The 15999-nt window shown below is 40.9% G+C and overlaps 1 protein-coding gene across 1 annotated transcript in view; it reads right to left on the bottom strand.

Moving 5' to 3' along the window:
• Nucleotides 1-341: 341 nt before the first annotated feature.
• Nucleotides 342-15999, bottom strand: part of LOC117388459 (neuronal acetylcholine receptor subunit alpha-7-like) — a 33206-nt gene continuing 17548 nt past the window's right edge. Inside the window, exons 7-11 of the mRNA XM_033986010.2 lie at nucleotides 15076-15270; nucleotides 10277-10363; nucleotides 9441-9550; nucleotides 2330-2577; nucleotides 342-714 (exon numbers count right to left, since the gene is read on the bottom strand). Of these exons, the coding sequence (XP_033841901.2) occupies nucleotides 420-714; nucleotides 2330-2577; nucleotides 9441-9550; nucleotides 10277-10363; nucleotides 15076-15270 (935 nt within the window). The 3' untranslated portion in view covers nucleotides 342-419. The remainder of the gene's footprint in view (nucleotides 715-2329; nucleotides 2578-9440; nucleotides 9551-10276; nucleotides 10364-15075; nucleotides 15271-15999) is intronic.

Below are 15999 nucleotides of genomic sequence, written 5' to 3'. Positions count from 1 at the left end.
CACAATGAAGTCTCCTAAAATGGTTTTTACTTCACAGGTGTGCCAAGCAGTGATCACAGTTTTGATGCCTTCAGTGAGAATCTATATAATGCAAATAGTCATGAAAATACAGAAGGGAAAACTAAAATGAAAGTGTGTCAAAACTTTTAACTGGTAGTCTATATATTTTAAATCTTATCGCACTTAGATTTGTCTTTTTTATATTTCATAGCTTTTATAATTCAAAATCATTCCCCTCTTACACCTAGTTAACATGTTTACAGCTGTTTACAATTGTATCCCATAATGCTGTAATATCTGAACACATTTTGACTAAAACATTTCAATTAATGTAAGTGCTTTTGGAAACCAGCAGCAATACAGCTTCATCAGGAGTCCAAATGTTTAACACTGACTGCTCTATAAATCATTTCCCCTCTTTAATTACTGAAAAAGTCTTTGGAAATGGCCTCCACAAAGTTGGGCGCGGACATGAGGATTCCAATGGTGCAGAGGATGGTGAAGATGGAGAAGGCCATAAGGCAGAGGCGATCGATCACACAGGCGGCAAACTTCCACTCGTTGCACACTGTGTCCTCTACGTCGTGATCCCGGAAGCGTTTGGCGATGTAGCGGACCTCATCCAGGATCTTCCTAAGCTCCGGTTCCACACTGCCCACTGGGAAGCTGTTAGTGGGGGGTATGAGTAAATCCTCCTCCCCTGGACGCAGCAGCCTGGGGATGTCACAAAGAGTCGGGTTAAAATGATGGTGAATAGGGGTGGGTGGTATGATAAAAAAAACAAAAAACAATAAAAAACATCATGTCATAAATTTCTTAGGCCTTGATAGCAATTTTGATTCTGCGTGATCTATGTAGTCAAAAGTATTGAAAATCACATACTAATCGATACTAAAACTAGTAACGAAACTGACACTCATTTGAGCAGGTATCAATACTGAAAAAGTCACATTCAGAGGACAAAAACGACCCTTTCCACATAGACTAGTATACGCCCACGGACCACTATGGAACCTACCTGGACAATTACACAGGTATAAGGCCACTAAATAAAGTAAAGTAAATAAAGTACTAAATAAAGAGGTTTCTTTTATTATCCATGGTATTGGAATCAGTATTGAGTATCGAGTCTATTCCTTAGTATCAAAGTCGAGTTTGAAATTTTAGTATCATGACAAAACTATTTAAATAGGGGTGGCTGGTATAGTAAATTATGTCACAAATGTGACATAATTTTATGTTTCCAAAGTTCTTGCAATTTTGATTCTGTATGATGTTAATCACTTCTTCTGTGTAGTACAAATCTTTGCGACTCAGACCAGTACCATCAAATTGAAAATGGCTCCTGGATGGGAACGTATTTCAAAAACAGTGTACAGATGACGACCTCTGAAACCTTTTCTACCTTGGACCACTCCTAGATGAATGAAGGATTACACCATCTTGCTTCTTCCGATAATTCACATTCCATAGGAAACAAAATCAATACATCAAATTAATTAATTTATCCCAGAGGAGCAATTTAACCACACTGAACAATTAAAGTTCAAGAAGATTTAGAACAAGTCCAAAAGCTGCATTTTAAAGAGGGATTATTGTGCAAAAATTGTTTTGTTTTTTGTAATAACATTGTTCCCTCAAAGATGTCATCCATGCATGTTTGAGTAATTTAGCGATCTCTCTGGGCCCTATTCCAACCCTTCTTACTGTTAGTAAGACATTTTTCATAAATATACAAACGCATGAGACAAAACAATACACTACAACTCCATAGATTTTCCTAAAAAAAAAATTAAGTCCTATGCTTTTATTTGAAATCTGTTTCTGAAACCTCATAAAACACTAAGTTATTAAAACATTTTGCAGAATATTTCATTTTAAATGTGCGTTATGGATATTAGTTAGCACATACCTGGTTAGCCTCCACAATGTTTTTGAACTTTCAAAAAATCAATTGGAAAAATGTACTCATTTCCTGTTGAGCTTCATAAGACCAGATAGACTAATATACACCCAAGAACCACTATGGAACCTACCTGGACCGCTGAGATAAGGCCACATGGTAATATAAAAGAAAGTACTAAAAATTAATGCTGAAAATCACACTGTATTGTCTAGAGTGGTGTGGTACTGTAGTCTATTCCTTAATCAAATTTGAAATTTTTGTATCGTGACAAAACTAATACCAATATGTGCACTTTTTGAAACAAATGCAGGACAAATTCATTATCTATAACCATATGACAAAAAAATAATCTCAAATATCTTAAATAAAAGACCAATTCTTTCAGCAATATTCTAAAACTTCAGTCCTACTCTAATAGCCTACCTCCCACACATGACCCCAGAGTCAGGGGAGGTGGCGGGTGTGGAGTGAGGGTTACTGTCGAGGCCCCTGACACTGACATACAGCATGTTACTGGTGTTGTTCTGGGGGCCAGAGGAGAGAGGGGGAGTCTCCATGCTTCTCAGGGTGGACCGAACACCTTTGTGGGGACAGGCAGGGCGCACTGTGTCCTCTCCGGGACGCTTCATCCGGAGAAACCAGGCGCACCAGTTTAACAGAAATACTCGTGTCTGGAGAGACAGAGAGAATATCAAAACATCAGGTTAGACCAGGGCTGGGCAAACTTTTTACACAAGGGCCACAGTGGGTTCTAAAACTTAACAGAGGGGACGGTGCAGGATATATATCTGTATATATTACATTAGAGATTTGGCCTGTAACATGTAGCAAAGCATGAATATGCAAGGCTCATTGTACAAACTGTTAACCAAATGCATTAAATAAATGAATAAATTTATTACATTTCAGTTGAATAAACACAGCAAAAAAACTCACAGTTTAATCAAGTGCCAAAAAATCAACAACTTGTTGAAAAGGTAAAATGAACAAGGTTTAGCCTTATCTATTTTAATATAATTTGGTCACGTTTGGCGGGCCGGAAAATGCGCCTCGTCTGGATCATAGGCGAGAACAGGCCGCCGCAACAGAGGGCGGGGAAAAGGGGCTGAAATCAAGTCAGACAATACCGATCACGCAGCGTCTCGTTGGAAGGACATTATAGTGTTTACGTCTCTAATTGCTACTTTTTGTTACTACATTGGAACTCTCCTAAAGGCCCTTCTTTCTCTCTATGGCTCAAAGATATGATGTGTTTTCTGAAACTTGAAAAAAATTAAATACACTGTAAGAGGACGTACAGGCCGATTTTTTCAGGTGTCGTCAAGACAGACATGACAAGACAAACATTGCTGTTCTAAATTTAATTTATTCACACATGTTAATTTACGGCAACATTAGTCCATCAGATCTCCAGCAGGATTGAAGCTTGAGGCTTGAAGGCCTGTTGAAGGTCTCTGGGATGGACACTTGGTTTTTACAATGGCTGCGGTTACATGCATGCAGACTATTTAAATCACACGCAATCAGCAAAATTGCATGTGATTTAGTGTGCATGCAACTGTAGCTACTGTAGAAACCCTACTTCTTCTGAGGTGAACCATGTCACCTCACTGTGTGCAAACATGTCAACTTTCCGTTGACATGTTTGCACCTCAGATATGCTATTGATGCGCAAACAGGAACTGGGGTGTTCCTGTGACTAGATGTTGAGGGTTTTTGTGGCTCGTTCTCATTTTAAAAGCCCCTATGCATGTTTAGTAGTGGTACAGTTGGTTGTTGAGGTCCAAGCCGAGCTGGTATCTGTTGTTGAAGAGAGTTGTCCTGTATTTATGTTCACCAGTACTTCCCTGAAAGTGGGTCTATGGCGACGAGGATGGAGTTTGTCTGAAGGCACTTGCTGCTCTTGGATAGGTGTTTCCAATGGGACCAGGTGCTCTCTCCTCTAGTTGGCTGAATTTGATACTTATTTTTCCTGCAGCACACTCACCAATGTGTCCATCTTGTCCCTCTGCTCCCTAGTCTTTCTCAGCTCCTCAGTGATACTCCTCAGCTCCACTATGGCTCTCACAGTCCTCTCTGAGCTGGTCATTGTCATTATTACTCGGGGTTCTTTTCCTCTCAAAGGCCATCATCTTCTCAAACAGATGATGTTTCTCCTTTCGCTCTCTGTCCAGCTCCTCCCTGAGTGTGTCTCGCTCCAGGATTAGACTGCGTTCAAGCAGGGAGTTCAACTTTCTGTCAGTTTGTTTTTCTTCAACTTCTATACCCCTCCTCTTTTTATCCAAATCCTCCATCCTAGCCTGCAGTATGGCTTCCTGACTGGTGATTTCAGTATATTTTAGATCCAAGTTATTTGCCAACTTCTGTAGCTCAAACTCTGTGGCTGACATTTCTCCTCTTCAGAATTTCTGCCTGGTGCTGAATGTTCAGTTTCTGCAGATCCAGAGCATGACATGCCTCTATCTGCTCTCTTTCATTTGTAAAACTAGACAGAAGCTGTTCCTTCAGAAGAGGCTTATCACTGAGATGTTTCTCCCTGATTTCACCCACCTCTTTCTGATGATCCGTTCTCAGCTGCCTTATCTTCCTCTCCTGCTCCTGTTCTAATTCCTGACGCACTCCCTGGAATACATCGGTCATCTCCCTGCGATACTGATGTATGTGCTGATCACATTTGACTCTGGTCAGGGCTTCTCTCTGCTCCTCCATGGTTTGTCTGAGAGACTTAAGTTTTCTATATTTATTTTTCTGGAGTTGCTCTTTTTCTGCTGCTAACTCTTCTTCAAACACAGCCTGCAGTTGTTGCAGTTTTTGCCTATTCCTGGCTTTCAGTTTGTTTATATTTTTGTCCTGCTGCTAATGTAATTTAGTTTTGAGGTCCTCAAGATCTTCATCAATTTCTTTCCTGATTTTCCTTTCTTGCCTCTTCAGCTCAGTTTGTAAGGTTTCTCGGAGTTGAGCTAGTTTTTGGTCAGAGTCCCTCTTAAGCCTCTCTTCCTCCTCTCTTCTCTTTGTTAACAGTGACTGACGTAGTCTCTAGGCCCTCTTCATGCTCTGGCCTCAGACGCCTTTCCTCTTTCTTCATTTTCTCCTCCTTTCTCTCGCGTTCAGCTTTGAGAGATTCTCGGAATTCTATTAGTTCTCTCTTAGACTCCGCTTCAAGTCTGGCTTCTTCCTCCCTTATCTTTGCCAAAAGTGACTTACGCAGAGCCCTCAGTCTCCCTTTACTCTCAGCCTTCAGACGCCTCTCCTCCTCTTCCTCTTGTCTCTTCAGTGTGTCCTGTAATTGTTTTGATGTCTCAAGACTCCCAGACTCAAGACTGTCACAGTGCTTTGTGGGAGAAGGCGGTTCCAAATTGTCTACTTCTGGCAGGACACACTCAAGATCTTCAATGAAGTGGAGGGTCATTGAAAGTTCTGAATCCTCATCCTCAAGCTGATCCTGGAAAGATTTCACAGGTTTCTCTTCAGGAGAAGTCAGACATTGAAATTCCGGCTCTGAGGTTGCACTATTAAATTGACCATGTTCATCTTGTAGACCCCCGAGACCTTTAAATATTGGAGAGCAGGTTCATGCTTAGTCTCTCTGAATCTTTACCCTGTTCTTCCTTTGCACTGCTTGCCTACGGCATGGGTTGCTAGGATACAGGAGTCTGTGCAGGGGGCGACGGCCATGCACTCATTGTTGCGGAAGCAATAGGCCCTACGCCCTGTATGGGCTCGGGCCTAATGAGATTGGGCTTAATGGACAGCCCTGCCTTGTCCCACAGACAAGGGGAAAAAAGCTAGACACAACTTAATTCACTTCACAAAGGAGAGGAGCTTTAGATTTTTTCAACAACAGTGAAATTATAGCTTGTGTCATTGTTGTGGGCAGAGCTTTATTGTCTCAAGTCTCCCTAAAATTTTTAAACAGCAATGGGACCAATTTAACAGCAAATGTTTAAAAAATTCTATTGGATACCCATCTGGGCCAAGTGCATCTTCCTAATGGCATTATTTATTTCAAACAGAGACATGTCTGCCTCCATAATCATTTTATCTGAATCCTCTAAAACAGGTAGTGTCAAGTCACTGAAGAAGTTCTCCACCTGGATCACATCACTTGCTTCAGAGGTGTATAATTTCTCATAAAATGATTTGAACTCTTCATTAATGTCCTTCTGGTCTGTAAAAACATGCCCCTGCTCATCCTTGACTGCAGCTATAAAACCAGTAGCTGTTGACAGTTTTAACTGATGTGACAGCAATTTGCTAGCCCGGCCACAATATTCATAATAAGTTTGGCGGGACCTAAGGTGAAGGTTTATGACCTTATCATTGGGTACCTCATCAAATTCAATTTGGAGCAAGGTTCTCTCCTTGTACAAATCATCAGAGGGCGATATTGAGTGTATTTGATCTATTTCTTTAATACAGTCAGTTATCGCCGAAGCTCATTTTGTTCATTTCAGATTTTCCCCTGCGATAAAAGAAATCACTTAATCACTCAATTACTTGGAAAAAAAAATAAAAATCATGAAACAGGCCTGGACAAAAATGATGGTACTCCTAGAAAAGACATGGACATGTTAATCCAAGGTGTGTCCACTAATTAGCATCACAGGTGTCTACAATCTTGTAATCCGTTAGTGGGCTTGTATACAGGGCTACAGGTCGTCACTGTGCTGTTTGGTGACATGGACTGTACCACACTCAACATGGACCAGAGGAAGCAAAGAGTTGTCTCAGGAGATTAGAAAGAAAATTATAGACGAGCAAAGTTAAAGGCTACAAGACCATCTCCAAGCAGCTGGATGTTCCTGTGACTACAGTTGCACATATTATTCAGAAATTTAAGATCCATGGGACTGTAGCCAACCTCCCTGGATGTGGCTGCAGGAGGAAAATTGATGACAAATCAAAGATACGGATAATATGAATGGGAACAAAAGAGCCCTGAAAAACTTATGTTATGTTCTGGGGCTGCTTTGCTGCATCTGGCACAGGGTGTGTTGAATCTGTGCAGGGTACAATGAAATCTCAAGACTATCAAGGGATTCTAGAGAGAAATGTGCTGCCAGTGTCAGAAAGCTTGGTCTCAGTCACAGGTCATGGGTCTTACAACAGGACAATGACCTAAACACACAGCTAAAAACATGCAAGAATGGCTGAGAGGAAAACATTGGACTATTCTAAAGTGGCCTTCTATGAGCCCTGACCTAAATCCTATTGAGCATCTTTGGAAGGAGCTGAAACATGTCATCTGGAAAAGGCACCCTTCAAACCTGAGAGAGCAGTTTGCTCATGAGGAGTGGCCAAAATACCTGCTGAGAGGTGCAGAAGACTCATTGACAGTTACAGGAATCATTTTGATTGCAGTGATTGCCTCAAAAGGTTGTGCAACAAAATATTAAGTTAAGGGTACCACCATTTTTGTCCAGGCCTGTTTCATGAGTTTATTTTTTTTTTTAATAATTCTGTTGAAGAATGGTTGAAAAGCAATGTCTGAATTTCAATGGTTATATTTTATAGACATTTTATTTATTATTACTTTTGTCAGATTCAAGTTATTTCTGTGACCATTGTGAGTTTTTCTTTCATTAACCAATGGGTACCAACAATTTTGTCCACGTGTGTAGGTCTGAAACTCTTATGCACTTATTGCTGTTGCAAATGGCCATGTTTGGAGCGTTTGAGTTTAATTGCAAATATGGTGCTTTTTCCTGTGGATTCGTGATAAGATCTGAATGAATATAGATTTGATCATCAAATGCCACCCCTATGGTGTGAGACTGAATTTAACTGGGGTTCAATGTGGCTTGAATGATTAAGCCGTATCTCTTACCAGTGAATCAATAATAACAGATGTGTCCCACATCTGACTGACGGCACATTATGGTGCAGCATCACCGCTGTAGCAGCTATGATGGTATGACGTGACACCATCTTCTGTTTGTCTTTCGGGTGGGAGGGGAGGGCATACCTCACTAACAAAGGCTCCTCCGTTTACTTCCAAAAGGAGCCTTCAGCAAAGAGTTAGCCCAAGTGGGAAGGAAAAGAGAACGTGGATTTGGAAAAGGCCACAGGATCAAATGACATTACAATTACAAGGCAAATTACATTCAACACACCTGTTAACCCATACACTGGGCTTATTAATCTGGCCCACCGAACATGAAATTAGATTAAAATAGGTAAGGGTAAACCCTGTTCAGTTTACCTTTTCAACAAGTTGCTGATCTGCTGTGTTTATTTACGACCCCAGTTCCGATGAAGTTTGAACGCTGTGTAAAACTTAAAAAAATACAGTATATAATGATTTGCAAATCCTTTTCAACCTATATTTAACTGAATAAACTACAAAGACATGATATTTAAAGTTCAAACTGATCAACTTTGTTTTTATGCAAATATTCACTCATTTTTGATGCCTGCAACACGTTCCAATAAAGCTGGGACAGGGGCATGTTTACCACTGTGTTTATAATGGGCCACGCATTTTCAATGGGGGGCGGGTTTGGTTTCCTCTGTGGCTCGCAGGACACAACGTCCATGATTTCCAAAAACAATTTGAAATTGACTTTGTGGACTCATCAGACCACAGCACACACACTTTTCCACTTTGTGTCTGTCCATCTCAGGTGAGCTTGGGCCCAGAAAAGCCGGTGGCGTTTCTAGGTGTTGTTGATATATGGCTTTCACTTTGCATGGTACAGTTTTAACTTGCACTTGGAGATGTAGCAACGAACTGTGTTAACTGACAATGGTTTCCGGAAGTGTAGATGATGAAATCCCTAAATTCCTTGCAATTGTACGTTTAGAAACGTTGTTCTTAGACTGTTGGCTGACACAGTTGTTCACAAATTGGTGAACCTCGCCCCATTCTTGCTTGTGAATGACTGAGCCCTTCGGGGATGCTCCTTTTATACCCAATCATGACTCACCTGTTTCCAATGAACCTGTTCACCTGTGGAATGTTCCAAACAAATGGATTTTAAGCGTTCCTCAACTTTTGTTGCCCCTGTCCCAGCTTTATTGGAACGTGTTGCAGGCATCAAATAAAAAATGAGTGAATATTTGCATAAAAACAAAGTTGATCAATTTGAATATTAAATATCAATGTCTTTGTAGTTTATTCAGTTCAATACAGGTCGAAAAGGATTTGCAAATCATTGTATTCTGTATTTTTTGTTTTGTTTTACACAGCATCCCAACTTCATTGGAATTGGGGTTGTAACTGAAATGTAATAAATTTATTATTAATTTAATTAATGCATTTGGAAAACAATTTGTACAATGAGCCTTGCATTTTCATGCTTTGCTACATGTTACAGGCCAAATCTCTAATGTAATAAATACTTACACATATATATATCTACTGGCCCTCTGTCAAATTTTAGAACCCATTGTGGCCCATGTGTCAAAAAGTTTGCCCACCCTTAACATAGAACCTTACAAAGCTGACCAAAAGATCTTCAGAGTAGAGATCATGATTAGATTTATACCGCCATATGACCCGCCCCTGATGAGAAGACTCAGAAGCTGTACTCACCCACTTGGGCATCTTGCTTCCATTGGGATCATGGTGGTGATACTGCAGGACCAGGACTGTGGCAATCACTGACAGACCCACGATCACCATAGTCGTGGCAAAGTACTGAGCTGTATGAAAAATGTATACACAGGTACACGTTAAAGAACAAAAAATGCCTTATACTGGCTCCCTTAAAGATGCATTATGTTTTTTTCTAGTATTTATTCATGACCAACTTTAAGCATAGGGCTGTAAGCAGGAATATGAGATTGGCACAAGCAGAACATTTCAGAGCACTCACTTGAATTCAGCACAATACTGGAGCACTGTGGATTGCTCAAATATGTCTTCTTTGAACACACTGTGACATCTCAATCTTACATTTGTAGTTAAAATAATATATATAGCTGCATAGTATTGAACCTTTTGAACAGTGGAACAGTGGAAGTGTTTGTGTTCTTTGCTGGCAACAGTGAGAGATAAAAAGACAACAGAGGTAATTCTTTGAAATGAAGGGTCTGAGCACCAACATGATCACGCATGGATTAGCTGTTGAGGCGACAAAATCCTATAAAAACCTAGCCTTTACACATGGGTTTTGCACACTTTTGACAAGGCAGACCTGTGAAGTGTAGCAATATCAAAGTATAGTATTCAAACAAAGACATGCTTCATTACAAACTCAGTGTCTGTATGTATGTCATGTGTTTGAGTATAAAACTTTTAGGGAGCCTCTTCACAGCCCAGCCACAGGAAAAACATCACTTTAACGCTCAAAAGGAAAGCTTTGCATGTCTTGTGTGAAAACATTTCACAATCTTATTTTAATTTTAGATTGTATTTTCTGAGCTTACCAATTAGCGGCACAGAGTCTGAAGTGGCTGGCATGATCTCTGCCACCAACAACATGAAGACAGTCAGAGAGAGCAGCACCGTGATGCCTGGACACAGAACAAAGAGGAGAAGCTTATCACAGGCGAGCAAAAAAAAAATCTGATTCCATGACCAGGCTTGAGATGCAATGGAGGACGTAGAGACCAGACCAGATATCAATCTGTATAAAAAATACAGTGAAATAACATTCTGGATTTGGCAAACATTATACTTGCTTTGGCCTATGGACTTTCAAGGCAGTTATAGTTGTTATGTTGCAAAAGGTGTCTCTAATTTTAAACGGCCTGTACCTGATTTTAATTTATTCTAGTGAAGATAAATGCTCTTTACATCATGCATTGTGGTGAAAGGTGTAAAATATAATCTATACATTTTAGATGTTAGATGTTTATCAATTAAGCTGAAACTACTGACAGGGTGACATTTTTTCATTTATTCAGACACATTGTTTATGATGGATCATGAGAAACCAACTCCCTGACACTATCAGGCACGTAAACCTCTCCTGGTACATTATTAAAAATGACACACATACTTCAAGTAGACAGAGACCAGAGAACTATCTGCAAACAACTGCATAACACTATCCCACACACTTTTTGTGTCATGGTGCAATATCACAGCGGCAGAATGGACAAAGTGGGCGGGGCTAAATGTTCAAACTAAACATGGTCTTGGCTCATGGTTCAAAATCAGGCACTGACAACTTCTCACTGAGCCATCAGAGTGGACTTCTGTGGACATCTGTGCATTACACTAGATCTGGTTTAATGAGCTGACAGCATTAGCTTCTGCTCTCACACTGTGAAGTCTCAGCAGGATTAAGACATGGACATCATTTAAAGGCTTCTTAAAGCCTCCTCTGTGTGACAGACCTCAGCCCAGTCTCTTTCATAAACATACTGGAGGGAGACATGACATTTTACTGACTATGAATGTATTTTGGCCAATATACATTTTTACAAAAATGTAATCATGTTTTTGCAACTACGTGAATATACATGTTTTTTGAGTTGATAATTAGCTTGTGATGCACACATTTCAACCCATATCGCATATATTTGGGAACATAGCCTGAGCACAACCCAAAGGCCAGGGGATTCAAGGATTTCAGCTACATGTTATAGGAGACATTTTGAAGACTTTTCATCATTTAAGAATAAGATTTATTTTGTTGTTAATTGTTATGGCTCACACACTCACACACCATATTCATACTAGGCAATGTGGGTGAAGTGGCTTCCCTAAGGACACAGCAACTGAACTTGGCCTGAGACTAAAATAATCTTGACTGGTAGATAATTTTTTTTGAAAATAAATTTTGAAACCAATAATGTTTACAGTAGACACAACACTATTTATGGGTTTCAGAATGATGAAAAATTAGGACCATTGCCATGACAAATAACAATACACCTTCTTTAAATCATTGTAATGGTGCTTTTATGTAAACAGAAATTAAATCTATAAATAACATTCTGAATAAATATCACAAATCTTTTGTCAGACAATATAACGCCATATGAACAATAAAAATCTAAAATTATGCATAGACTGTGAGTGGATTATGAACACAGAGGGGAGCATTATAGCTCATGTCTACAGTTGGTAAATGCCGTATGTCAGATGTCTTGGGAAAAACATGGCGTCTGCAGAGAGGGGCAGTTTGGGTAATGAAGTTTAACAGCTCAGCCGTATTTAAGATTTAAGGAACACACCCACACCTTTTCTCACAGCTGCTCAGTGTGATTCTACACATTCTACAGACTCAAGGTCTTTTCAGACTTCAGGGTCTTTTTTTGAGCTAAGGAAATTATAAGATGGAAGTGTATTTGTGAACTATATTAGAGAGTAAATATTTTTGGGTGAGTGGTTAGTAGATATGGAAGAAGTATCAGGAACAGTTGGTTATATCTTCATGAAATGCATAGATTAAGTTATATAATTATCTTAACTAGTGAAAATAAAGTGCAATCATGTAAATGCTTTGTGTGAAAAAAGAGTTTTGATTACTTCAGGCCTGTTTTTTTCATTTTTTATTGTACTAAAATCTCACATGCGTCTTTACTGTGAGTGGGCTTGCACCTCCACAAACCCGACTTTTATTTGGCCTGGAGCCTCCAGCTGCTTGTTTATGTGGAAAATGTTGTTCCTTTAGCTATAATCAGTATAATATAATATAACATAAAACTGATCTATCTCCATGGAGAATTTTCTGAAGTATGGTTCTGACTTACCATTTCCATATAATCATACAGGTGACATGCCAACTCCAGAAAATTGCATAATGTACCTTTAAATTCTACTATAAATGTATGTATGGATATTAGGATAGATACGATATCCTTATTAAGTGAACAGATATGTAAAATCATGGGTGGAAAGTTCCTAATTACAAATAGTCATGTTACTGTAACTGAGTAGACATTTTGGGTAACTTTACTTTTTGAGTAGATTAAACCTGAACTTGTACTTGAGCATAATTCGATCCAGGTAATTTGTTCAATTTTAAATCACAGAAGTTGCTGCGTACAGCTCAGGTCCCAATCGTCCCAATCCACAGCTGTCTCACCTCTGTCTCTGCTCTTTTCTAAACCCACAAACTCACATAACAGCATCTCTTGCTCTGATTGGCCAGAGCTAAGAGAATATGAGGATAATGGTTTGAAAGAGTATATTTAGCTTAAAACTGTTAAATTGTGGATCCACTGACCCACAGGTCAGAGGTGCGATTCCAGCTCCCACAGATGAATGCTGTCATAGTGTCCTTCGGCAAGACACTTAACCCTTGTGTCTGCGCACACTGGTGTATGAATGTGTGTGTGAATGGGTCAGTATTTCCTTGATGTAAAGCACTTTGAGTACCTTGAAGGTGGAAAAGCGCCATATAAAAATCTGACCATTTACCATCTAAAATGCTGCTAAAATGTGTCAAAAAATAACAAATAACGAGTTCTCTGAGTAGTATTTTTTTATGAGTACTTTTTACTTTTCTTGAGTACAATTTTGGAACCAGTAGTCTGTGTAATCCTTCAGTCGTCCAGGTCAGATCCATAGCAAAAGGCGAAGTTTAAATCTGTCAACTGGACAAATTGTCGTAAGAGTGAGAACTGAAGAAGCTGCTTGGATGAGCATCGTAAAGTTTTCACTCTTACAACGATTTGTCCAGTTGACAGATTTAAACTTCGTCTTTTGCTTTGGAACCAGTACTTGTACTCGTAATTGAAAACAGTTTTAGCCATTGCAGTTTTTATTTTTACTTGAAAACTGGCAGTATTTTTTCCACTGCAAAAAATGATGATGAGTGTCATTCTGGAAATGAGACGGTATTTGTTTAGAGACTTTTAAAGTCCATCCATCCATCCATTTTCTTCCGCTTATCCGGGGCCGGGTCGCGGGGGCAGCAGTCTAAGCAGGGACTCCCAGACTTCCCTCACCCCGGACACGTCCTCCAGCTCCTCCGGTGGGACCCCAAGGCGTTCCCAGGCCAGCCGAGAGACATAGTCCCTCCAGCGTGTCCTGGGTCTTCCCCGGGGCCTCCTCCCGGTGGGACATGCCCAGAACACCTCCCTAGGGAGGCGTCCAGGAGGCATCCTGAGCAGATGCCCGAGCCACCTCAGCTGGTTCCTCTCAACGTGTAGGAGCAGCGGCTCTACTCCGAGCTCCTCCCGTGTGACCGAGCTCCTCACCCTATCCCTAAGGGTGCGCCCGGCCACTCTGCGGAGGAAGCCCATTTCAGCCGCTTGTATCCGCGATCTTGAACTTTTAAAGTGTCTTTTTTATATATATAAAGTTGCCAGAATCACCCGCTCCGTTCGATCCTGTAGAGCTGTTTCACTCAAGACGGTGGTCTTGAGTGGAACAACTCTCTACAGGATTGAACAGAGCCATCACACAGTGTAAACTACAGCAGCCCACATCCTGAGCTCGGATATTGACAGAGCACTAACTCACAGGGAGCTGTTTGGAGGGGCAGAAGAGGAGCGGAGGGGCAGAGGGATAGAGGAGGAGTGGAGGGGCAGAAGAGGAGCGGAGGGGCAGAGGGATAGAGGGGTAGAGGAGGAGTAGAGGGGCAGAAGAGGAGTGGAGGGGCAGAAGAGGAGTGGAGGGGCAGAGGAATAGAGGGGTAGAGGAGGAGTAGAGGGGCAGAGGAGGAGTGGAGGGGCAGAAGAGGAGTGGAGGGGCAGAGGAATAGAGGGGTAGAGGAGGAGTAGAGGGGCAGAGGAGGAGTGCAGGGGAAGAAGAGGAGTGGAGGGGCAGAAGAGGAGTGGAGGGGCAGAGGGATAGAGAGATAGAGGTGAAGTGGAGGGGCAGAGGGATATAGGAGGAGTGGAGGGGCAGAGGAAGAGTGGAGGGGAAGAGGGGCAGAAGGAAAGGAACAGAGGAGGAGTGGAGGGGCAGAGCAGCAGTGGAGGGGCAGAGGGGTCTTACTGTGACCAGGCTCCACAGATCTGACCTGTAACTTGGTAACGGTGGTGTAACATGCTCGTCTCCATGGTAATGACGTCTGCATCGAAAAAGGCAGGTCGGCAAGCCCTCTACCAGAAAAGTTACAAAGTGCACCTTTAAATGCAGCCCTATGCTCAAACAAAAACTCACCCACTAACCCAAACCCAATTGGTCCCTCAGAAACGCTCTGAGTCCCGTGAATGTGACTTTTTTAGTATCGATACCTGCTCAAATGAGTATCTAGCTCTGACACTAGTTTTAGTATCGATTAGTATCGGATTTTCATACTTTTGACAACCCCAGTACACACCCAGTGAGATCTTCTCCCCAGAGTCGGCGGGCAGCAGGAACACAAGCAGAGCCAGGGTGGAGATGAGGATGCAGGGGATGAGCAGGTTGAGTCCGTAGTAGAGCGTGCGCCTCCTCATCACCACAGTGTAGGTGATATCGGGGTACGGCTCCTCACAGCAGGGGTACTTCCTCTCATTTTTCTGTCCCGGGACCTCTGCAAACACAAGCCACTACACGGTTAGACGTTTGGAAAAAGATCTAAGTGAACATGTTCTGAGAAATACTGGAATTGTGATTTGTGATTCAGTTCAAACACAAAGAGTACACATTAGGGATGGACCAATACCGATATCTGACACTTGACCTAAAGCCGTGGCTGAGAACTGATATTTACGAATACCGATATTTCGCTTTTAAAATCCATAGTTAGTTTATCTTAAGTTAAAGTAACAATCGGGTAAAAAGGGTAAAAAAATATCAGCAGTGAGTATCAATATGGGCTGATACAGATATCAAAGAATCTGTATTGAAATCAGCAAATACAGATACTGGAACCGATATATCACCCATCCCTAGAATAGAAGATATCCCAAATGTGAAGGTCTACGCTACAGGTGGGTCCTAAAGCCTTGGGAATAGTCATCTGTATTTACGTCTCCTTATTTATCATGTATCACCTATTCTTAAGAAACAGTCTTAAGCAGAGCATTGTCACCTTTTGTCGATTACATTTTAAATTTAAAGATGACATATAGTGCTTATGTTAATATCTACGAGCAGTGAATCATTATTTTATGATTTGGACATTATAAATCCCGATATTCATCTAAAACAACTTAAATACATAAATTACATTGAATTGAAATTGAATTACGATTTTTTTTCATTTGTACTAAAATGACAATGTGACACTGCTGATTCCGACGCACATCACCGATTAAGA

The sequence above is a fragment of the Periophthalmus magnuspinnatus genome, chromosome 3 (assembly GCF_009829125.3).
Source record: "Periophthalmus magnuspinnatus isolate fPerMag1 chromosome 3, fPerMag1.2.pri, whole genome shotgun sequence".
In the NCBI taxonomy this organism is placed as follows: Eukaryota; Metazoa; Chordata; class Actinopteri; order Gobiiformes; family Gobiidae; genus Periophthalmus; species Periophthalmus magnuspinnatus.
This window is presented reverse-complemented; position numbering and strand designations above follow the sequence as displayed.